The following is a 24,381-nucleotide window of genomic DNA, read 5'->3' on the forward strand; positions in this document are numbered from 1 at the left end:
AATACACGCTCTGTGCTTCCACAAAGTTAGAGATCAATAACTTGGATGATATTATTACTGCTTAATGTGTGACACGTGTAATACCTCTAATAGCACATATGTCGTTACAATGAATATCTAAAGCAATTTTATATGAGTTCTAAATTTCTTAGATAGTCAATTCGGAACAAAAACTGCATCATATAATTACAAAGAAACCAGAGAACATTTACTTTATAATGTTACAAATGCATTGTTACTAACATATTTTCATATATGCATTGCAAATCAGTGTCAGTCGATAACCTTAGATGCTCTAGACATCAAGATTATCTTGATTTGTATGGAGAAGTAACATAAGTGGATAAGAACAAGATATCTCCCACAAAAAAAAGTGTTTTCTGACTCTGCAAAACTACTAATTTTGTTTAGATAAGAGAATGGCGACAATAGAAACACAACTACATTTTTTTTTGGTGATTGCATATCCAGTAGTCATGAACTATCATCGGGTAAGTAAAGTCTTTGAAGTTACAATGCCAATTGCATTAGGATTTGATTTTTAATTGAAACTTGAAAAACAGTAAAAAAACGAATACCGTACTTTCCATATTTTCCATAAATTTTTAATATAATAACATGAATTTTTGTTTCTATCGTCACTTCGTACTTATTATCTGTTTGTAATGATTAGATACTTACTTAAATTTGATCAAAGATTGAGGGAAAATTAGTTCTAAAAAATAAAATAAAAAAGCGTATAACATTTTCTTACTAGGGAGGCTATGTGTTCTGGCAAACGATGGGCTTCATATTAAGCTTGGTTTCTTACCTTTCAAATTCAATTTTTGAAAATGTGTTTAAAATGTTTGATTGGTTTGAAATATTACACCTTTTTCAACTGGTTTGTGTTTCAGTTGCTTTGTTTACATCACATAAGAGCTATATAACATATAAAGACTGATCACCCCTCCATCCTCTCCCGCCCGATTTTTAAGTTCTTCTGTGGCAATAACTTCTTCAATTTATCGCCAGAGATCATCCTGTTGGTTTTGTACAAGATGTATCAAGAGAAGTTGGAGAAATTGGCTCACCAGGTCTAGGATGTACCATGATGAACTGACCGATCAGGTCCAGGATTTTTGAGTTAGGGGTGGAAACCGCCATTGATGGACTGACCCACCAGGTCAAGGGTGTTTCTAATTATGGTTGGAAATGGCCTGGTCCATATGGAGCCTGCTGTCGAGTTGTTCCGACACAGCACCATAACACGACAGTGGCTTTTTAAGTTTTTTCAGCAATTGAATCTTTCTTTACGGAAGTATGTAGTTCGTTTTTATAACATTACATCTACTAGACCAAATATCATTTCTGTGTAACAATGTTATCTCCTTTTGATTTTTCAGAATTATACTGTTACCTCAGGAATTAAACAGCATTGGATATACTGGTTAAAGATTTTTTTAAAAACATTTGTTATATTTGGTTTGATCGATTTAACAGAGTAACTAGTATATATGGCCTTGTATTTAATCGATATACATTGTAATGGAAAATCTCCAAAAAGTAACAAATTGAAAAGTTATCCATGCACGAGTACTTTAATACTTAATGATTAAACTATCAGACCACTGCACGACTGTCATCTCACGTGATCACTTAGTTACCATATATGGAAGCGTGGAATGATTGAAAACTGAAAGCAGGAATATTACATCCATGTAGGACCGAAATTGGGCTGTTTCTGACATTACATTTGTAGCTCTCTTTCTTAAATTGACAACCTATTAGTAATGTACGATTTCACGCCTAATTAAACACAAGTCAATAATAGTCCAATCCGTTATTTTTTTTATTTTATTGGAAATGACATGCACAGGATTTTACTGGTATGTCCTGATAATTCACATAATTACATAAATTTTTGTAATATTTACATATTTACAAGTTTGCTTTCTCGAACAACAAGAGGTATAAGCAATACACAAAATCTTCTAATAAATTACTATACAGGTTTGCTTTGTAGGTTATTTACAAAATATATATCAAAGCTTTTCTGTATAAGAACTCATTGGTGCACGTATTTCTCTCATGTGAATAACGAGATATCATACTCTCTCACTCATATCACAGATAATCATCACAGGCGAATATAGCTTCACTCTTCAACTTCACGTCAAGCTTCATCTTGTTTAAAAACATGTTCGTGGTAGCTATTAGAAGCTATCTAGCTTGCTACTTCACTACAAAATTTATTCGTGCAACTACAGCTTTCATATCAAAATAGCTCTTTACTTCCTAACATGTGATAATCAACAACTTTGTGTCAAAACCTTAGATAATCTAATGGTTTATAAGATTGACAACAATCCTTGCTTGGTATTGGGTGTTTAGACATTTACAGACTCAAATTGTCTTGTGAAGATGAAAAGCTAATACAAGAAAATCAGTTGGCTAAGTATCAAAGTGAATGCTTCCATCATGCTGATATGTAACCAAGGCACTGCCATAGAATGTCATTCTGTTTAAAGTATTTCGTCCTAGAATACACTTATAAATTGAAATGCTGTTCGTAAATCAGATAACACCTATACCACAAAGATTCACATATCATCCTTTCATATATCCAAGTTTACTTCTAGATCCACCAAGTATCCCAACGGTGTCAGACAATCTTCACCCAGATGAAATGTCTACTTAGAAGAGAAAGGGACAACAACAGGATAGATCTGTAAACAGGAGCCTCCAATATCTAAGCCGAAATTGATCGAAATTTACACTTCCATTCACTTTTGAGGCAAGTGTTCTACCTTTTCTAAGAAACATGAGTATAATGACATTTGGTCTATATTTCAATGGGCTTTGGTACAGGTTTGCGAATATGACGCATCGTAGATCCGGGTTCTGTAGGTTTGAAAGGTGCATGCCTGCCGTATGGTCTGGGAATGGGGAGTTCGCTGTCATCATCTGGAATGTAAGCATTAGGTCTGGGGTCGGCCGTCGTGGTTGTTCCTCCAGCAATCTTGTATTGTTCCTCCTCCTCTTGAAGCTGTGGATGAAGATGACCAAATTGAAATGATTTACACCAGGTATGACGACTAAAATTTGATATTAACTAGAATCTTGATAACGCTATGTACAGACAAAATTAATTTTAAAATGAGAATGAGTTATAAACTTGATATTTAGAAAATGCTTTTATATTATGTTAGGCAAGATTCTTTTCCTAAACGTTATATATTTGATATACCGGTATCTACATTTACTGTAAATATATTATGTTATTTGACAGTAATCACTTAATCACTTTCCACAAACAGTCCAGAAGACGTACGACATAACTTACCAATCTATTCTCCTCCTTATCTCTCATGATTCTGTCTTCTATGGACATCAAGCGGTTCCAGTCTCGCTCAAACTCGTCGCACGGCGGCTCGCCCTTCTCCATCCTGATATAGCACTGTTCTAAGTCGGCTTCCTTCTCTTTCAGTGTCTGTTGCAACTGAAGAGCAGTTGCTGTGTTCATAGACAGCTCAGCCACAAGGCCTCGCATCTTTCTGTATGCATCTTTGATTTTTCCTTGCAATGCATTCACCTGAATAACAAAGAAGCAGTACCGCAAGATAAAACCAATAGTTACCTCTTTGACAGGCTGTATTACAAGACTTTCAGAAATTGTATTAAATAATTGAAATCCTAAAATTCAGAATTGATATGAGCAAACCCAACTTACATTTTTGGCAAGTCCAAGTGTATCGTCTTTGCCATCCTCTGCTTTCACCTTGACCCGACTCGCAAGTCGTGTGACCTGCTCAAATATTAGATCTTTTTCCAATAGATGTTCTTCCTTTTCTGCAAGTCTCATTTCCAACTGAAATTAGAGGAAATAATATGTTCAGGCTTAAAATCAACAAGAATACAACAGTAGTTCAAATTTCGAATTATAATACTTACCTGTAATCTGATTTTTCAGTTAAAGCCATCATTGACAATAGTTTTGACAAATAACAACTGTATTAGACGATTTTTTTGTGTGGGTACAGTGTACTTTCTTTCGTGGTTTGAAATATTTCTTGTGAAGAAATATTCTTGGGTAATCCAATTTAGTTGTTTTTATATTGACAGTTCAACTCAAAATAATTTACTTATGCACTTACGTTTTCGATTTTGTCCTGTAGCTCAGCAGGTGGTAGATCCTTTCCTTCTAACTGTCGTACCCGTGTTTCATCGTAGGGGTTCTCCAGTTCCTTTTCTAGGTCCAACATACGGTCCTGACACTGTTGAAGCTGTTATACACCAAAAAAAGATATATAGTACATGATCTATTAAATGCTTTGGTAAAAAAACCACAAAATTATTAGTATACAACTTGAATGTTTTTGACCCTATTAATACTGGACTGTCTTCACATGTACCATCATCATTCAGTAAGCTTTGGTGCGAATGGAAGGGGGTATTATATTGAAGACATTCTAGAATCTAGATGTCTAGAATGTCTGACACCTAATAGCTAAGCAATCAATTAGGATCCACTGATGTGGGTAGAGATTTAAGTATGGCAATGGATAGGCAGTTACCTGAATTTGCAATGTGACAAGTTCCTGTTCAAGGGCATGTTTCTTTGGCATATTTTTCCTCAGCAGTTCTATTGAGCGGTTTTCTTCATTGAGTTGCATCTTTAGGAAGCGGATCTCCTCTTCCTTAGCCTGGAGCTCCACATTACCATTCCTTATCATTTGTTCTGAAAATAAATTAAAACACTGGATGTAGATCACTATGGATGCCATTCAAGGTCACGCGTACTATTGTTTCATTTTCCAACATTTTTTATGTATGTGATAATTAACCTTTTTTCTAATCAAAATACAAATAAAAAAATCTGAATTGCTCAAAACTTATCAGCTTCTTCCATGTATAACTTCATAATGATCTGTTCCGGTATTAGAATAAGGGGATTCTAATTTTGTCTTTACGGATTAAATAGAGGAACAGGCTTAACCACTGGATATCTTACCTTCAATATTAACTTTTTCGTAGAATATGCACACTTCTTCTTCTCTTTCTATTAACTTTAGACCTCTGCAATAAAATAATTAAAACTGTTTTAGAAATCATGTTTTAATATCACCATAAATCCAAATATAATGAAAAGCTAAAAATTGAGGGGGTCTGCTTACAGCCTGATGAATGATCTTAACAAACATATACAGAATATTTGTTAAAATGACAAAACATAACCCATTCAAATACATCCAAGTATCAGACTGACAAAGCCAGAAAGGCACCCACTCATTATTGACAGGTGAGTAGCAATTTAATACTGTAACTCAACTTTCTTTCATGTGCAGTTTTAGTTTTATGAATTCCCCATTCAGTGTAATTGAGAGAAAGTTTACATCACTGGATCAAGATCTTCTGCACAGGTATTTCAATTCAATTTTCAAAACCGCGTAAGTGAATCTCTGCGAAATTGATTTGAAAAGGAATCACAAAATTTTAAATTTAAGTTGTGAAATAAAGTTGTTACAATTGCACAAACATTTATCATTTCCTAAAATGTATCTTTAAATAGTGGAAATTAAGCTTCTAATATCTTGTTGAAGATTGTTGAATTAATAATAAAAGTGTTTGTACACATTATATATGTGTGTTTGTATGTTTAGATAATTATGCTTTTTTAAATTCAATATGACATTGAAGCATTGACGTTATAACCTAGACGACAAATTTTGTTTTAGTTCCCCTTTGCCAGTGTCAGCAGTCTATCATACCTGTCATTTCGTTTCTGTTCCTCCTTTGAATATCTGTTTCGCAATCTTGTACTTTCCTCCTCGCCCGCATTCATCATATTATTGAGTTTATTTAAGTCCATTTTCTGTTGTTCCACTGTGGCTTTCATATCATTGTAAATGTTTGTTTGTTTAGCCACTTCATTTCTCAAACTGTCTCTCATCACTATACTGTTCATGTGTTTTAATCGATGTTTCTGGAGTTCTCTGTCAAAGGAAACAAATTGAAAAGTGAAACTTTCCATGTTAAGTATATATTATCATCTATTATAAGATTATGATATGTGGTACCTTCGAAAAATTTCTCTATTTCACACATTTTGTGTATATATTGAGACTACCCCAGTGTTTTTGTCCTCTATGTAAATCCCTAGTTTATGTTATCTAAAAAAGAAATATTAAGGTCCAGTTTGATCAATTTCGTTAAAATAAATGAATAATCATATTTCACATTCAAAATAAAGCTTGCAAAACACGTTACCAATGGAGTAAATGGAGTCAATTACGATTACAAAAAATCTTCCATGATATTATTTATAGAAAATACACAATATTTAAAAATAATCATGTATATTGTAAAATTTATATTTCTTTACACTATAATAAAGGTTATAAATATGAATGTAAGTCAAAATTATAGTTTGCATACATAAGACATGCACACCCGTCATTATCCCAATTGTATCTTAAAAAAATAAAATTTGTACCTGTCTTTTTGCATGACGGCTGTGCGTAGAATTTCCATCTCATTCTGTAGGATTTTAATCTTCTCCTTCATCTCGGCCGCCTTCTGTGTACTGGTCTGTATCAGGTTCACACACTTGTTTCTCTCATTCTTAATCAGCTCATAAAGCTTGGCAAACTCCTTCAATCTGAAAAGAAAATAATTTAAAATTACAAGAACATAAAACACTGTAGACAATGGCATGCATCAGACTATATCAACAGAAAATAAATAGATATATTTTTCTTTTAGATGCTTATTTCTTTATTATATAAACACGGAATATTGTTGTATAATATAACATCATTGACATACTTTATTTGCATCTCTTGATGTTTCTTGTGATGGTCCTGTATTTGAAGTTCTTTGGTTTTCAGGTCCTCAATAGCTTTGTGGAATCTCATTTCTGCTCTCATGAAATCTCTGGCTTTCTGTTCTCTCTCGTCAGCCTAGAAAGTTTAAGAAATTATCAAATAAATGTTAAAATGTATGATCCTATTACATTTTATTAAAAATACTGAATAATGCCAAATTGTCATGACAAAGCTAATTTAAAAGCAAATGACTGATGAGCAAACTTATGTACAACTGTTCAGAATATATCTGATGAGTGCATAAACATCCATTTCCTTTTTATATTGAGGAGGTATTAAAGTTATGCTCCTATCCAACATATGGCAATAGGACTATGCTACATTACAGTATCTTATAGATAATTTCAAATGAAGTTCCAAAATTTAATATGGATTATTTTACAAGACAAATACAAAACATTTGGATTTGTTCTGATAAAAATGACAAATATTAAACTTTTGGTTGTACAAAAGCCTGGTATTTTGTTTTTCTAATAAGAATATCCTTTGAAATATATTTCATTATAGAGCCGATAAAGATAAAACTCTGGAAGGCAAAGGGAGACAACTTGCCAAAACTGAATGGCTAATTATACCTTGATGGCAGCAAGTCGAGTAAGTTCCACCACTTCTATCCTCAGGTCACTTTGGTCATACAGCAGGTTCTGTTCCTCAGCAGCACTGGCTTCTAATTTCACATGTTCTACAGCGGTCAGATTGTTCTATAAATATCAAAAGGCGTCATGATCAGGAATTTAGCTTCATTTATTTTCTTAAATCACAAGACTTTCAGCATCTTTGATACTGTAAATTTGTTCATAATAAAATCTTACATTTAGCATTAAAAATATTTTAAGTTTGACATATTTCTTCAGTTTTAGCATTTATATGGTTAATTCTAAAATGTAGTGAAAGGAATTTGACTTTGACATCTTTTATCTGTTACATAAATTTTGAGATTTAAAAATTCTCTTCTTTTTTTCCAGATAACACCTAATTTACTTCATCTGTCAATCAAATTACGAGATTACCATAGGTGAATTTGGATTAAGAATCGTGTATGTTATGACATTTGATCCAACACCGAATAGGTACATGTGGGCATTGGGGCACGAGATGTATGTGGCTACAAACTGTCTGGGGATTTATCAACTGCTTCATTAACATACCTGCTGGGCCAATGAACGTTTTGTGTGTTCCACCTCCTTAGCTAACTCCTCACGCTTCTTCTGTAGAGTACCATCATCTTTTGGTAGAGAATCAATCTGAGAAAATGGAAAAAGTATTATGATCATCTGAATCAAAATGGCATTGCAATTGGTATTTAACTATCAACAAGTCTTCACAAATGGAAGCTATGAACACTGATGATTTACGGAATAATTTTAAAAGTAAACTTACTTGTCCTTTGACTTTTTCATGAACTGACTTAGTATGTGACAGACTTTCTTCTGCAACTTTGAATTGGAGCTCTGCCTTCTTTAAATTTCTCAAGTCCCTATCCTTCTCTCGACTTTTTCTAGAATGAACATCATGTGTGTTTTTCTTTTCCAGGTGTGTGTGTCTCAAACTTATGTCAAGTGTCGACCTGTATAAAAGAACATTATCAACATGTTTAAAGAATCTGATAAAAACACAATAAAACTTTATTTTATATCTTGATTTTGGAAACTAAAATGAAGTATAGATATGATGAATATATTATCAGTCAAATTTTGAAATATAAACAGTTGATAAGCTGTGACCTTGATATTAAACTATGTTAAACTATGATAATTTTGACATTGATATGTAGAACCGAGTCCTTAAACAAAATCAATAAACATGTTCACAAAGATAAACATGAATGGTTACTTTGAGCAGGATAAATTGATGTTGACCTTAACAACTTCTTACCAATATGATAACCTTGACCTTTTTTTAACATCTCTGGTGACCTTGACCTAGAACTTACCTATCTCCCATTAGTACTGCCTCTCTGTCCTTTGCAAACTCAAAGTCTTTGATCAACATGTTGTACTCTCTTTCCTTCTGGTCCAGCATTGCCCTTGTTTTGGCCAACTCAGACTCTGTGTCAAATTTCTCTGTCTGTAATACATTCTTCTTTGATTCCATGGTCTTTGATTCGTCAAGGATTTCTTGGTATTCCTCCTCAAGTTTTGCCAAGCCTTTTTCTACCTCACTGAACATCAAAACAAAATGTCAAATTGATAAAAAATTGACAAAAAAAATCACAAGGTTCATGGGTGAAATTAAAAATTACCTCAAGTTCTAAATTGGAATGAAATACATTCTGTTTCCTTACATGTATAGTTATATTTTGGATGCCAAAAAGAACAATTATTTTTTTCTTATTATTTTTCAATGCTACAATGCTACAATGAATATAGAACAATCAATGACATGACAAAAAACCTTCTACTTTGTCCACAAAAACATTAAAAATCAACATGTATTTTAAAATTAATATAAAAATATCAATGACTCACAGTTTTTGTCTGTGTAACTTGTCAGCCTCCTTGGCTATTTGGTTTGGAAGTGTGTTAATTTGTACAAGGTCACCCTGAAATGATGATAGGTAATATAAAGCTAATCATGTATATAAAACAATGTAATAATAACAAAATCTATAATTCAGCCTTATATATCATTCAGTATAGTATTTCATAAAGTAGTTAGAGACTTGTATATAAAACTCATATTTATGCCAAGAGTAATTGTATGCCATTTGCCACTGTTTGAATGGGATAATATATGTACCAGCATTACATCAGGTGTTGTGGACATTTGTTTCAGCGTGACAAAGTGATGTCTATACAAACAATTAGTTACCCAGACCTGAGATCACAAAGAAGCTTTATGATTTAAGTAATATGTAACACCATTGCTTCGGTAATTACCTTGAGATTTTCCATCTCCGATTTTAGCTGATCATATTCCTTCTGTTCAGCTAAACATTGGCGTTGAGTCGTTTCCATATCCTCACGCAGCGTCTTGGCCTCCATTTGACGCTGAACAATCTCTTTCTTCATATCCTCGGATGCAGCCTGTATTTCCTTCAGTTTCTTTTCAATTTCCTGTGTATCATTGAAAAACAATGTTTGAACACATATGCCATCTGACTTTAAAAATACAATTTGATTTTAATCAAAATAAAACTGGTGAGCCTACAGATATGATTCAGGTCTTAAAAAATGGTGATTGGGCAAAAATATATCTGGTATTATTTATCCCATAGTTATTATATATTAAACCATATAAAATAAAATAATACTGGAGATTATACTAATAACAGCAAAAAATGTATTGTATAACTTCACTGGAAAACATTTAAAGGTATGTGTACTTTGGAATATTTGATATATATAATATACCAGGTATTTGTAGGGCATTAGACAGAAAAATGAAATAACAACTAACCCATTGTTTAGGCATTCTTGAATATTCTCTCTCCATGATTTTCTTTTCTTCTGACAACCTGTACGTATAAATAAAATCTCACTTTTATCTTCAAAAGGAATAAATGTTCATTGTACTTGACACACAATAATTTCAAATATAAACTCTTTAGCATGCTGTTGTTTGTTTAACCAGTAAAACTGACTGCTTTTAAATAAGTCTATTGTGCCAAAAAATCCACTACATACAGTACTGTTAATCAAATCTTAAAACAATATTATATACTTCATATTTGTAAACATCTACAGCTTGCATCATTTTTTTTTATACATAACTAAGCTTCAACCTGCAAGGCGGGTCTATTGCATGTCTAGATGAAAATGTGTCTTAAATTGCTAATTATATCTATAAATATTGCATTGTAACCGTACGTTTCCAGCTCATACTGTTGTTGGTATTCCCGTTCCAGGATCTGGGCATATTCATTGTTATGTTTCATTAGTTGCTGTCTCATTTTAGTCACTTCAGTGTTGGAGCTATCCGGGAAATTGTCTCCCTTTTCTAGTTCTGAACGCTGCCTTTCCAACTCGATAGTGTGTTCCTTGGCAGTGTTGAGAAGGTTAGCCTCACTCTCCCGAGTTCTACAATAGCAATTTTTTTTAGGAACTTTCATTCTGTTTGTCTTTATTTATGTTCATATATTTATGTTCTATTTGTATGAAAAACATCTTAAAAGAAGAATATAATTTTTCTTATTTTTGACAAAACATCTTTATGAAACTATTATACTTGCAGAACTTTTGAAATACCCACATACATATATGCACACATTTTTATCACTAGTAACATGTACGTATTAGGACAATTTTCTCTTTATTTTTTTTTCTTTCCTTCCTTTGCTCAAATTGCATTTGATATTTTAAAATTGTTTAGCTCAAATTTACAAACCTTTTAAGAGTTTCATGAAGCTCAGTATACTTTGCTTTCAACAGTGCTACCTTTGTCCCTGTGAGTTTCCCTTCATGAAACAGCTGTAAAGAAAAATATACAGATTTTGTACAGATCATTGTGATTGCATATCATATTGATGTCTGCAGAAAAAGAATACTGGGTGGATCCCCCCATGCAAGTTTGTTTCTATAACTTTCACATTTATCATAAAATTAATTCTGCTGAATGACCAAGTCCAATATTAGTCTTGCTTCTATAAATAAACACATCAATTAAGAAAATAAATTATTTAAAGAAGTTTCACTTTGATAAACCAGGTGGAGAATAAAGATACCATAAAATAACAATAACATTCACTGGTTAATTGTAACAGATAATAAAAATTTATTTGACTCTTAATTGTTTCCTGTCAGTAGTATCCGTTATACAAAGAATCTTTATGTGAGGAACAAAGAAAAATCAATTAATGGGTCGGTTTGAAGCCATTCTCAATGGGAACCAATATCAATGGACACTTTTTACAATAAACTATCCATCACCTTTTTCAAAAAGACCTTTTCATTTGCATTGCAATAGATCTCTTTACCAAACAACATTAAGCCTAAAATCCAATTGGTAATGGTAAAGTTCCTTTGGAACTTAAAAACTTCAGCAAGAAATATTCTGACTAAGATTTGGGGAAATTGTCATGTTTTTTCCACCTCAACTCCAAAAAGATATGTATCAGTTTTCAGCAGCGTATTAAATATCGATACGCAAACATGCTATATATCGCTGTATCGTTTTAACAACTCAACCTACTGTGTTCGTTATAGAAATAGGAGATTCCAAACAAAATTTATTCTAAAACTTAATTCAAGTAAGAGCATTTCAATCAAAAGGAAGTGTTTAAAATATCTGTGTCACCTAGATGGATTAGAAATGCCTTTTGATAACTAAGAATACAAATTGACAGAAATTAATTAACACAGATAATAAACTGAATCAAATGTTTGGTAGATTTTTTTCAGGTTATAGAATGTTTAATCAAAGTTGTCTTTTATTGTCACAATATTCAAAACACAATGGTCAGCAGAATTTGAAAAAGAGGTCCACTGTATCGTCAATATGTATTCTGTATTGTTTCAGTGTAATGTCAATATCTATTGTATCGTTTTAGACCTTCCAATGCCCTAGCAAATTATGAGAAAATCTGTTCCAAATATTCACATCAAAAATCAACCCTGTAGCAGACTAGCAGCCGACTCTGATGAGCAAAGGTTGGTGAATATTGTGTTTATAATATTACTTATAAGTAAACTTTGATTTTCACAACAACAAAAAATAATAACTACCTCATCAAGACACTGGAAGGCAGGGCTGGCTGAAACCTCCACCTGACTCTCCTCCTGTTGAACTACCCGGGGAGGCAAGGCAGAGATAACAGTCTCATATTTCTGGCCAGGGCTTTCCTCTTCTTCCTTTTCATCATCTCTTTCTTCATCACTACCGCGATCACTCATCTGAGAAATCCAATAACAAATAAATTTGTAAATATTAATTATATTTATCTTAATCAAATAATCAAAAGACAATAACAATTAATTATATATCTAGAACAACAGTGCATTAAACTACAAAAGTAGGTCTACAGTACAGATTACACATTGCTAGGCCCTACATTTAGTTCTTATTTTGCATTAAATTTGATATTAAAACTACTGAAAGTTAAAGTTGTGTATTAATCTAATAAAAAAGACATTTTGAATACTTATATTTAAGTTAATACAATATGTCAACCGATAAATTCAGTTAATTGAAACCAAAAATATAGTCTGTATTGAATGCCTTGTAACTGCACGAAAATATAAAAAGAAGTTTTTGTTGCAACTTTTTCAGATTTCATATTGTTTTTTATCACACCATAGATATGAGAAAAGTTTCTACATATGCTCGAAAATGTAAAGATATGTAATTGTAAGGAGAACAACACTCAATTTTAAATAACATCAAGATCAAATCACCTGTCGTATACAATATTAATTTAGAGACAGAAACACTTTCGTGTAAATCACTCAATCGCTTACACCTGTTTGAAATCTATTCAATGTCACATATACAATCCAATCACTAAAGAAAACGTACTGCGTGATGTCTTCTTAATACAGCGAGGCTGCTTAGATCTCAAATATCCTTCTTGCGTGCAGATGCACAGGTGAAAATTGATGATGATCGTTGACATTAATTATTGAAGACCGTCATGGCGGCATAAATAGCAATTGTTTCTAAGGACGTTGCGCATGCGCTGAGCTTAATTGCGGTTAACGTAAAATAAAACCGAAAGTTCAGAAATTTTAAATCTTAACTGGTGTAATTTTAACAATAAACATAAATTTTTAAACTAACCTTTACTCTGGATATATTTTATACAGCTTGGAAGTACTTGTTTTACGACAATCTGCGAGCACTGTTAATCCGGGTTACAAACAAACTTGCGTGATTCCCCTCAAATTTTACTCTGGATATATTTTATACAGCTTGGAAGTACTTGTTTTACGACAATCTGCGAGCACTGTTAATCCGGGTTACAAACAAACTTGCGTGATTCCCCTCAAATTCAAGGGTTTGACTGACGTAGATCAAACGCGTGCCTGCATGTTTCTGTTTGTGTTGAACACGTCTTGTCCAAAATGAAGATCGAAGAAGTGAAAAGTACGACAAAAACTCAAAGAATCGCATCACACAGTCATATAAAAGGTTTAGGATTGGATGAAAATGGATACGCTATCCAGAGTGCCGCCGGTTTGGTGGGACAAGAACTTGCTCGTGAGGTAAATGCCGGTTTCTGCAGGCACAAAACCAATTTTTGGTTCGACTCTCTAGAATATTCTTTGAGAGTCAACTAATTTCTGATCAATTCAAATTATTACACTCTTATCTTTCTTTTTGATCTGCTGAAAATGGGATTTTGATTAGATTTATATGGAGATTCTTTTAATAACTATCTCTCCATTTTATATTCATATTAACAGATGAATTGAAACTTCAGTGAATCTGAAAGTCTGTTTAGCTTAACGACAGCTTTACGTTTTTGGTATTATACTTCTATTTCACCCTAAACTAAGGACAGACTCATCGAAAACCCTTGAAGATGGCATAAGGTTAAAAGTTGTGAAAACATCTTTGGTGTTGTAAAATGTCTTTTACATTTGTGAAAACAGCAGGTTGTTAAATACAGCCTCTGTCAGTCAGATGACAGAGCATGTCAGTAGAGCTGTTGGTACATGTATATCATGTAGGAAACCAAAATAACATTACCCGGAACACAATATTATTTGAGAGCAAATCTTCAAATATCAATAAAAGAACATGTTTTGTTTTTAAGAATTTTAGATAATGAATCCAGTATTGACAAGCTATTGCAATCACTTCGAAGTGAAATGGTTTAAGGCCATACCTTGTAGATATTCGGTAATGTGGTTTGGTTCCTAAAGTAATCAGATTTTTAAATCAACAAAATCATAAAGGTAGGATTACAATTCTTTGTGGATAATTTTGTAAACTTTCTTTGATATGCCTTAATAGAAAAAAGTTGTGTTTAATCTTTTTTTATGTATAGAGAAAAATTTGAAGTTTACCTTGGAATTGGTCAATCTAAAATTTTAAAATATTCTCCAAAAAAGGCAATACAAATAATTGAAATACATTAAAGGAAAATACATGTAAATACGATAGAAAATAAGGACTGTAAAATCCAAATCTGTTGTTGGTTCTTACAAAAAATAGACTGATTATTAAAAATCATAATCTGATAAAATTAAGATCTTCACTACTTTCATGATATACACTTTCTAGCATAAGTTTATTGTAAAATCATCGAAATAAACACAAACACTATTGCTTAACATTTTGATTTGTATGTGTATATATTTCAATATCACATCATCTCGAATCTGGATCTATGGCGAGTCTGTTGGTACATTATTCTTAATATCAGAATACCCTGAAGGCATTCACTTGAACTTTTAAATGTAAATGTGGATTATAGTCACTGTCCTAGATAACAATGTACAACAGATATACAAAGTGTAAGACAGAAATAATGGATTTCTTCTAAAAGTGTCTAAAAAGGTAAAATATGTTTTTAAAGCTTTTGTACTTGAAACTAGAATTGGGACCGATACAATTTAGCAGAATTTTGTTTGTGGCTTCAAAATTTTGTTCAGATTTCAGTATTATTAAAATTCTAACACAGATCATGGACAAGGTATAAGCTTTATTAACACTGAGAATTGACTTAAAAAAAAATACCCACTGAGATGAAGTTTTCACTGCACAAAGAATTGTAATGTCAAAATCTCATTTTCAAAGGACTTCAACTTCAATTCTTTCATTTATCATTGCGACGTACTGACTTTATCTTGAAAGGTGTCCTTATTGTATGAAAATGTCATAATCTTTTGAGTCATACCTATAAAGTAACATATGTAGTAGATTTCAGCATACTTGTCTTTTCTAAGTTTTCTTATGTATGACAAAGATGTACTTTGTATTTCCAGGCCGCTGGAGTGGTGGTTGAACTTATCAAATCAAAGAAGATGGCTGGCCGAGCTGTCCTCTTAGCAGGACCTCCGGGTACTGGCAAGGTGGGTACAGAATTCACGATTCAGTGTTGTATGTATTTACAGTAATTAAGACAAGTGGTTATCTGTAATAAAAGTGTTCGTAGCTTTCTTATAATTCAGTTTTACTGTTTTAGATCACTTTCAAAAGCGAAAACAAATTCTTCAAATGGATGAAAGGGCTTGTGAGATTTTACCCATAGATTTAGTAGATATAGTTGCACTTGAATAAATTTAACAAAATGATATAAGTTATTATTAGTCAAAATAAGATGATTTTGATATACCAAACCAAATATGTCAGTGACGTAATATTTTCATTAATTAGTCCCACCATGGAAGTGATAGTGATTTTTGTTACAATCACCAGAAGATAGGATTAATTAATGGTAATCACACTTCGTTAACATATCTTGAAACTCACGTAATAATTAATTTATACAATGTTCTTTCATGGAATATATCCCTTGAGAGAAGTTCATATCAAGGAGATGAAGTATGTATATGGTTATACCATGACAAGGTTTAACTTCTTTACCACAGACTGCCATCGCTTTAGCCATTGCACAAGAACTGGGAACCAAAGTACCATTCTGTCCTATGGTGGGTAGTGAAGTCTACTCAACAGAAATCAAGAAGACAGAAGTCCTGATGGAGAACTTCCGGCGAGCCATTGGGTTGAGGATCAAGGAAACAAAAGAAGTTTATGAGGGAGAAGTGACAGAGCTTACACCAGTGGAGACAGAAAACCCAATGGGAGGTGAGAGGCTTTGACTTTGAGATGCAACTCTAGTATTATTTCGTATTAAAACTATGCAATAGTGACTGACCATGCATAAGCTGTTGGTTTTGGCAAAAAGTGTTACCCGGTACATAAAATAGTTTTAATCACTGCAGTACTTCTTTCTGGAAATGTATCTCAGTACTTGAAATATAGTAGATAACAAAATGTTTTAACTATATTTAAAAACATCACTTAAAAAGTTCAATGATTTTAAATTCTGATTTTAAATTCTGATGTTAAAATTACCTTAAACCCTGTATTGAAGGTAGTGTCTTTATTTCACAAACAGGATATGGAAAGACTGTAAGCCATGTTGTGATTGGGCTGAAGACCGCCAAGGGAACAAAGCAGCTGAAGCTGGACCCATCTATATACGAAAGTCTACAAAAGGAGAAAGTGGAAGTAGGAGACGTGATCTATATTGAAGCTAACAGTGGAGCAGTGAAGGTAAATACTCACGATAATATTCACAAGACATAATTACAAAAATGTAAATTGTTAACCATGATGTTATACTCTTCTTGAAATAAGTCTAGCTATCTTCAGGTCATATGTTATCATTTCTGCTGACAGTTCAAACATTAACTTATGTCCTCTTGAGTTAGACTCGGAAGGTAGGAAGGTAGAAGACAGGTGCTTTTTATTGGGGTCAAATATTTAGTACCTAGTCTACATCTGTTAATGTATTTTGAAGAACTTTTAGTGGCTTGTACATTTGATTTTTTCTATCATATTAATTTTCTTTCCTAAATGAAGAAAAATGTCCCCTTGTAATTAAGGTTTTTTGAATATGTTATGTATGGATTTCTTCAAATAAATGACTGTGTCCACTTGTGGTTGTAGCGTCAAGGTCGATCTGACAGCTATGCGACAGAGTATGATCTGGAGGCTGAGGAGTATGTACCCTTACCTAAAGGAGATGTCCACAAGAAGAAAGAAGTGATTCAGGACGTGACGTTACACGACTTGGATTGTGCAAATGCAAGGCCACAGGTAGGTGTATCGTAATATATAGTTATATAGGGCAAGTACCGTATTTTCCGGACAATAAGTCGCACCTGTGTACAAGCCGCAGAGGCCTTTTTTACGATTTTTTCAGGTTTTGTACACACATAAGACGCACCGTTACATAAGCCGCAACCAAAAGTTAGGCCCATGCACCCACGCAACCCTCTGTGTATACGATCGATCTCTAATGAAGCACGGTAATGCTTATCGATCGATTAGAATCACGAAAACTGCCTGTAAACTTGTTCTGTAAATGTATAACAAATAAAACTCACAATGATGTAAATATCTTTAGCAAAATTGATTTGGTCATGTTTCTGTTCGTTGTTTACTCTGCCATTACGTAAGACTTCTTGTGTGTAAACAAACATGGCGGCCGTACGAATTCACGCTTACTCTCTCTCATATTTCAACATGCCGGTTAAAATACTTTCCTCAATATGCATACGATTTTCTTTTATATCTATTTTGATATACTTCGCGTATTAATTATATTGATGTGTATAGGATTACTTTATTATCAAGACTATCATTAACCTAAAATTGACTTCGTTTAGAGTGTTCTCTCTCAACTTGCCATCCCATGATGCAATTCACCGAAGCCTTATTTTTGTAAACTTCCGGATATGATTTCGTGGTGTTTGCCGCTGCAGAGATCGATTAAATGATGTTTTATACGACTGTTTGGTGCTTTTTAACATCGCTATAATGTTCTATATTACATGTAATTCACACTATAAACTTGACTGCCGATTATTTCATTGAAGTCACAGCGACAGGATTCTGAGAAATACACATGTTGACCGTGTGTAACACGTGTGCAAGTTATATTTAGCAGTCATTCAGAAGATTGTTTTTTCCCTGTCTGCAGACATTTCTTTCACTCAAATAATATTTAAATAATATATTTAACTTATTGTTTGATATTTGATAGTTTTTGACGTTTTAGTTATTATTTTCTTGGTAACGATCCTGCAGCAAATCGATAGCGAAATCAGTCCGCCATTGTGTTGTGACTGTAAACAACCACGCTTCAGTCGGCCGATTTTCCATGAATTAAACAATTTTACGATTGAACATGTATCTGGTACGTTATTATTTTTATCTTTATTATATTTTCATCACATATTATATCGTTTAAACACTTTTACAGTGATATTTTCGATGTATAACTTTACTAAACCGCTATTGTGTTGCGCTAGTAAACAAACACGTTTCAGTCGGCGGATTTTCCTTGAATTAAACAATTTTACGAATGAATATGCATCTGATATGTAATCATTTTCATCGTTAATATATTTTCATTGCATATTTTATCTTTTAAACACTTTAACAGTGATTTGTTCGATGTATAACTTTACAAAACTTGCGAGTAAATCTTACGATTTTCACATGTGAATCACGACGTAATAATGCCAAAACATCGTCAGATGTTGGTTTTCGTCCACAGATAAGTCGCACTGGTGTATATGCCGCACTCCCGATTTTCAGGGAAAAAAAGTAGCGGCTTATACTCCGGAAAATACGGTAGATTTCTTATAAAATATATCCATGTTCAGGCTAGTTACATATTTAGAGAAGTTCAATTTTACATTTATTTTGATATATTGTTAGTAAAAGACACGATACATGTACAAAAAATATCCAAAATGTATCTTTAATAGCTGAAATCCTATAGCTGGAGACAAATTATCTCCCCTGGACCATACATCATATATTTCCCCCCTTACACCAATTTCTAGGCGTTTGTTGCTGGAAACTAGACAATGATATTATATTTAGTTAGGATGCTTGACTTCTGTAATCCAAAGAATCCATGGTGGCATCAGACTAGGAAATTTTGACAGACATTTCCTATTATAAATATACTTTTTTATTGTTTTGTGTTATATAGGGAGGCCAGGACATTATGTCTATGATGGGGCAGCTCATGAAACCAAAGAAAACAGAAATCACAGGTCAGTATCCTACTATACATGAGATTAGGTTATTGTAAGTAATTCTGCCTCCAGACCACTTGATCCTGCTCATCACAGATTATAAGACTTTCAGCAACTTCAAAATTCAAATGAACAGCATAAGATTTTATTCACTTAATCATGAACCTTAAAATTTTAATTATTATATTTTGCTTTAAACTTGGTCTTTGAAAAAAAGTTGCTGTAGATATTTAAGGTACATGTATTATGCTTGTTAATGATATCGAGTGAATTGGAAAAAAAATGTTTATGAGAAATTATGCGATGCAATTGTCATCGGTCGTTATTCTGTTGAAAAGATGATACACTGTACTAATTTAATGTTTGTTATAACAGATAAACTAAGGAAGGAGATAAACAAAGTGGTAAACAAGTACATAGACCAGGGTATTGCCGAGCTGGTGCCAGGAGTGTTGTTTGTAGACGAGGTTCACATGTTAGATATTGAATGTTTTACTTACCTCCACCGAGCCTTGGAGTCAACGATAGCACCCATCGTTATCTTTGCCACCAATAGAGGCAAATGTACCATTAGGTAAGTTTTATGTCATTATTATGAATAATTAATACATTCTATATACTATAGAATATTATATTATATTATTGAAATATACAACCCAGAAAGTAATTAATTTGCGACTCAATTTGGAATATTCTTCCTTACTGACTTTCTTCTTCAAAAGTATATCGTCACCATCTCAAGTTTGGCTTTGAGTTAAGCCCTAGCTCCTGTGAGGAAGGTCTGAGTGTGCTGTTCGGTGTCTCTGGCGATATGCTTCAGGGAGATAGCACTATGAAAAGGGCAATAGTCCCACTGTTGAAATGGGATACAACACAAATACACTGTGGACTCCAAAAACATTCAAACATTCACAAATTGCATACAGGGAGGTCATGAAGTGGAAGTCTGGACTTCACCAAGAAAAAATAGATTTTCAGAACAATAACTCTGCTTTTTTGTACATGTACTTCAGATAGTATTAGTGTCATACAAACATGCAAACTTTATTATTGCTAATGCTATTTGATGTTTACAGAGGAACAGAGGATATTGTGTCTCCCCATGGTGTGCCCCTTGATCTGCTTGACCGAGTCATGATAGTTAGAACCTTACCTTACTCACAAGAGGAAATGGTCCAGGTATATCCAGATTACCAGTTTCTTTTTCTTTCTGATATACTTGTAATTTTGACAAGCTGCTCAAATCTTGCTCAATGAAATTTAATTAAGTGTGAAAAATATGACTATTTTAGATAAAACAAATTGTTCAATATCTATATTCAACATTCCTTTGGTAACATGATGGTTTGGTTCTAAATGAGAATATTATAAATAATGAAATTACAATAAAATGTTTGTACATTTATTGTAGATATTGAAAATCCGAGCGCAGACAGAAGGAATACAGATTGAAGAACCTTCATTACAGATGTTAGGCCAACTTGGTACTCGAACAACACTCAGGTAAGTTCCCAGCTGGTCACAAACCAGATTTTATCTAAATATCTTTTTATACCATGCTGTTTCACATTTAATCCCTGGCTCTATATAGTTATTTATGACTTTTTAAGTCCAAAGCGCAGTTGCAAGGTATTGACACTGTAGATTGATGTAGTTTCCTTAGGTACTCCGAATTTTCTTCATTGCCAAACACTGGCTTTAAATAACTGGCTGTGAACGGATATAAAGAATAAAATCAATAGTTACGGGGGAGGGGGTTTACTACCAATATGACTTCCTATACCAGTGTTTGATGAGATAATATCATGCCAATTTAACTGTTTTTGCTACAAATAAACACATGTTTGATATTTTGCAGAATTTAACTGTTTTGAAACTTACAATTTTCACTGCTTCTGTCTCCAAATACGAAAAGAATTCCGAAGTTTAATAGACAAGGTGGCTTGCCAACATGCAGTGTTCAAATATTCTTCGGTGTTTTTATGATATGGAGAATGTATTTATTACGCTCAGATAATTAAATGGAAAATATCTCTTGACTTGACAAGCTTTTTACATCCACCCTGGTCCGCTTTGCGTGACTGACGTCTTTGTTTACATTCGGCCGTTTACTACTATTGCTGAGGTGTCACGATATTTCATTGTATCTGTATCCGTGTATTAAATATTCTCTCGTTAATGAAAGGATGCGTTTAGTTGACAATCCGTGCGGAAATGTATAAGGAGCCAGCGATAAATAACTCAGAACTTTTTATCACGTGTTTGTTGAGCTTCTGCATAGATCACCCAGACGCTTGATGCGTACGTAGTTAACAAGCGTCTGTTTGAGTGAGACTTGGTTAAATTCAGTGGGCCATCGTAATGACATGATCACAATACGAACGTACCTGTTCTCCAAAGTGACTATCAATATAATACATGTAAAAACAAACAACTTTTGTATCTTTCTTACGTCGGGATGAATTAAAAAATTGTCATTACATAATAGATTATGAATGTATACATCAAACTACAATTAGTTACTTACATACCAAAATCCTGACAATTCCTTTATTTAGTGTTACCCAAACCGGATGTTTACATATATATGCAAATGCGGGCGAGAATTAGGCCACCGATCGCTACCACTGATGCAAATTATCCTCACTATTTTTCAATTATAGACGTTCATGTTATAGTTTTTGTAGACATGTTTGAAACTATTCTATTTAATGAAATACCATAGAAGTTGTTTAACTGCACTATGGCAGCATATTTGTTCTAGGAAGAGGAAAAGAGAAAAAATCGCATGCAAATGAGAGGTCAATCGCATTTAAATTAGTGGGTCATCCGGGCCGTAGCAATACTGGAAAAGCAAGCTTTTTCAGTAAAAAAGTACTCTGTGGGGGGAAAAAAGTACAAAAAAAAGCACACATGACCGTGGCATGTGTACTTTTTTTGTACTTTTTTCATCCAGAAAAAGTACAAAAAAAGTACAGTACTTTAATAGTACTTTTGAAGGTAGGCCAAAAAGTACTAAAATAGTACAAAAAGTACAAAAAAGCACACTGTGTACTTTTTTGACCTTTTTTTCATCTAGAAAAAGTACTAAAGAAGTACAGTACTTTTTTTGACCTTTTTTTTCATCTAGAAAAAGTACTTTGACCTTTTTTATCCAGAAAAAGTACTAAAAAAGTACAGTACTTTTATAGTACTTTTATAGGTAGGCCAAAAAGTACAAAAAAGTACTTTGAGGCGGAAAAAAAAGTACAAAAAAAGCACACAGTGTACTTTTTTTGACCTTTTCTTTTGTCTAGAAAAAGTACAAAAAAAGTACAGTACTTTTTTTAGTACTTTTCTATGTAGACCAAAAAGTACTAAAACAGTACAAAACAAGAGATCCCAGAGGGATCTTGGCGCCCACCAAAGAATGATTTATGTCTGACAATGGAAAGAGGATCTTTTCCCTGCTTTTCAAACTTTTTCAAAACACACTACATATAAAATTTGAGACAGATCGCTATAGTACTTTCTAAGAAAAAGTGGTAACAAACTTCAACAATTGAAATCTAAGATGGCGGCCGGTTGGCCATCTTTTTTACCGATCAGTCCCAAAAAGCATTATGGAGCAGTCCTTAAATGCAATATGCACAACTAGGGTTCTAGGGGAACCTACATATGAAATTTGAGAAAGATCCCTTCAGTACTTTTTGAGAAATAGCGGTAACAAACTTAAACTATCAAAATCCAAGATGGCCGCCTGTCGGCCATTTTGTTCACCGATCGGTCCCAAAATGCAACATACACAACTAGGGCCCTAGGGAACCTATATATGAAATTTGAGAAAGATCTCTTCAGTACTTTTTGAGAAATAGCAGTAACAAACTTAAACTATCAAAATCCAAGATGGCCGCCTGTCGGCCATCTTGTTCACCGATCGGTCCCAAAATGCAATATGCACAACTAGAGTCCTAGGTGAACCTACATATGAAATTTGAGAAAGATCCCTTCAGTTCTTTTTGAGAAATAGCTGTAACAAACTTTAACTATCAAAATCCAAGATGGCCGCCTGTCGGCCATCTTGTTGACTGATCGGTCCCAAAATGCAATATGCACAACTAGGGTCCTAGGTGAACCTACATATGAAATTTGAGAAAGATCCCTTCAGTTCTTTTTGAGAAATAGCGGTAACAAACTTTTAACTATCAAAATCCAAGATGGCCGCCTGTCGGCCATCTTGTTGACTGATCGGTCCCAAAATGCAATATGCACAACTACGGTCCTGGGGGAACCTGTATATGAAATTTGAGAAAGATCCCTTCAGCACTTTTTGAGAAATAGCGGTAACAACCTTTAACTAACAAAATCCAAGATGGCCGCCTGTCGGCCATCTTGTTGACCGATTGGTCCCGAAATGCAATATGCACAACTAGGGTCCTAGGGGAACCTACATATGAAATTTGAGAAAGATCCCTTCAGCACTTTTTGAGAAATAGCGGTAACAAACTTTAACTATCAAAATCCAAGATGGCCGCCTGTCGGCCATCTTGTTGACCGATCGGTCGCAAAATGCAATATGCACAACTAGGGTCCTAGGGGAACCTACATATGAAATTTGAGAAAGATCCCTTCAGTACTTTCTGAGAAATAGCGGTAACAAGAATTGTTAACGGACGGACGGACGGACGGAGGACGGACGGACGGACGGACGGACGGACGGACGGACGGACGGACGGACGGACGGACGACGGACCACGGACGAAAGGCGATTTGAATAGCCCACCATCTGATGATGGTGGGCTAAAAAGTACAGTACTTTTTTAGTACTTTTTAACAAGCTCAAAACAAATTATAAACTGTATGAAAAATTTACT

At 33.6% G+C, this 24,381-nt stretch overlaps 2 protein-coding genes across 2 annotated transcripts; one reads left to right on the forward strand and one right to left on the reverse strand.

The window, feature by feature from the left end:
• Nucleotides 1–1,818: 1,818 nt before the first annotated feature.
• LOC138335936 (coiled-coil domain-containing protein 146-like) lies at nt 1,819–13,469 on the reverse strand. Its single transcript, XM_069285137.1, has 20 exons — nt 13,320–13,469; nt 12,530–12,697; nt 11,193–11,275; nt 10,676–10,885; nt 10,266–10,323; nt 9,746–9,922; nt 9,335–9,408; nt 8,800–9,027; nt 8,247–8,433; nt 8,015–8,110; nt 7,442–7,567; nt 6,808–6,941; nt 6,476–6,640; nt 5,751–5,975; nt 4,994–5,058; nt 4,557–4,720; nt 4,137–4,265; nt 3,713–3,850; nt 3,326–3,574; nt 1,819–3,028 (listed from the first exon to the last, which is right to left on the reverse strand). Exons 2-20 carry the CDS (start codon nt 12,695–12,697, stop codon nt 2,825–2,827), a joined length of 2,880 nt encoding a protein of 959 aa, XP_069141238.1. The 5' UTR covers nt 13,320–13,469; the 3' UTR covers nt 1,819–2,824.
• A 327-nt stretch (nt 13,470–13,796) lies between these two features.
• Nucleotides 13,797–21,069, forward strand: LOC138336138 (ruvB-like 1). Its single transcript, XM_069285457.1, has 9 exons — nt 13,797–14,005; nt 15,734–15,820; nt 16,340–16,556; nt 16,870–17,027; nt 17,424–17,573; nt 19,483–19,546; nt 19,904–20,102; nt 20,605–20,707; nt 20,940–21,069. Exons 1-9 carry the CDS (start codon nt 13,865–13,867, stop codon nt 21,033–21,035), a joined length of 1,215 nt encoding a protein of 404 aa, XP_069141558.1. The 5' UTR covers nt 13,797–13,864; the 3' UTR covers nt 21,036–21,069.
• Nucleotides 21,070–24,381: the final 3,312 nt, after the last annotated feature.

This window comes from Argopecten irradians, chromosome 12, assembly GCF_041381155.1.
Source record: "Argopecten irradians isolate NY chromosome 12, Ai_NY, whole genome shotgun sequence".
NCBI classification, from domain to species: Eukaryota; Metazoa; Mollusca; class Bivalvia; order Pectinida; family Pectinidae; genus Argopecten; species Argopecten irradians.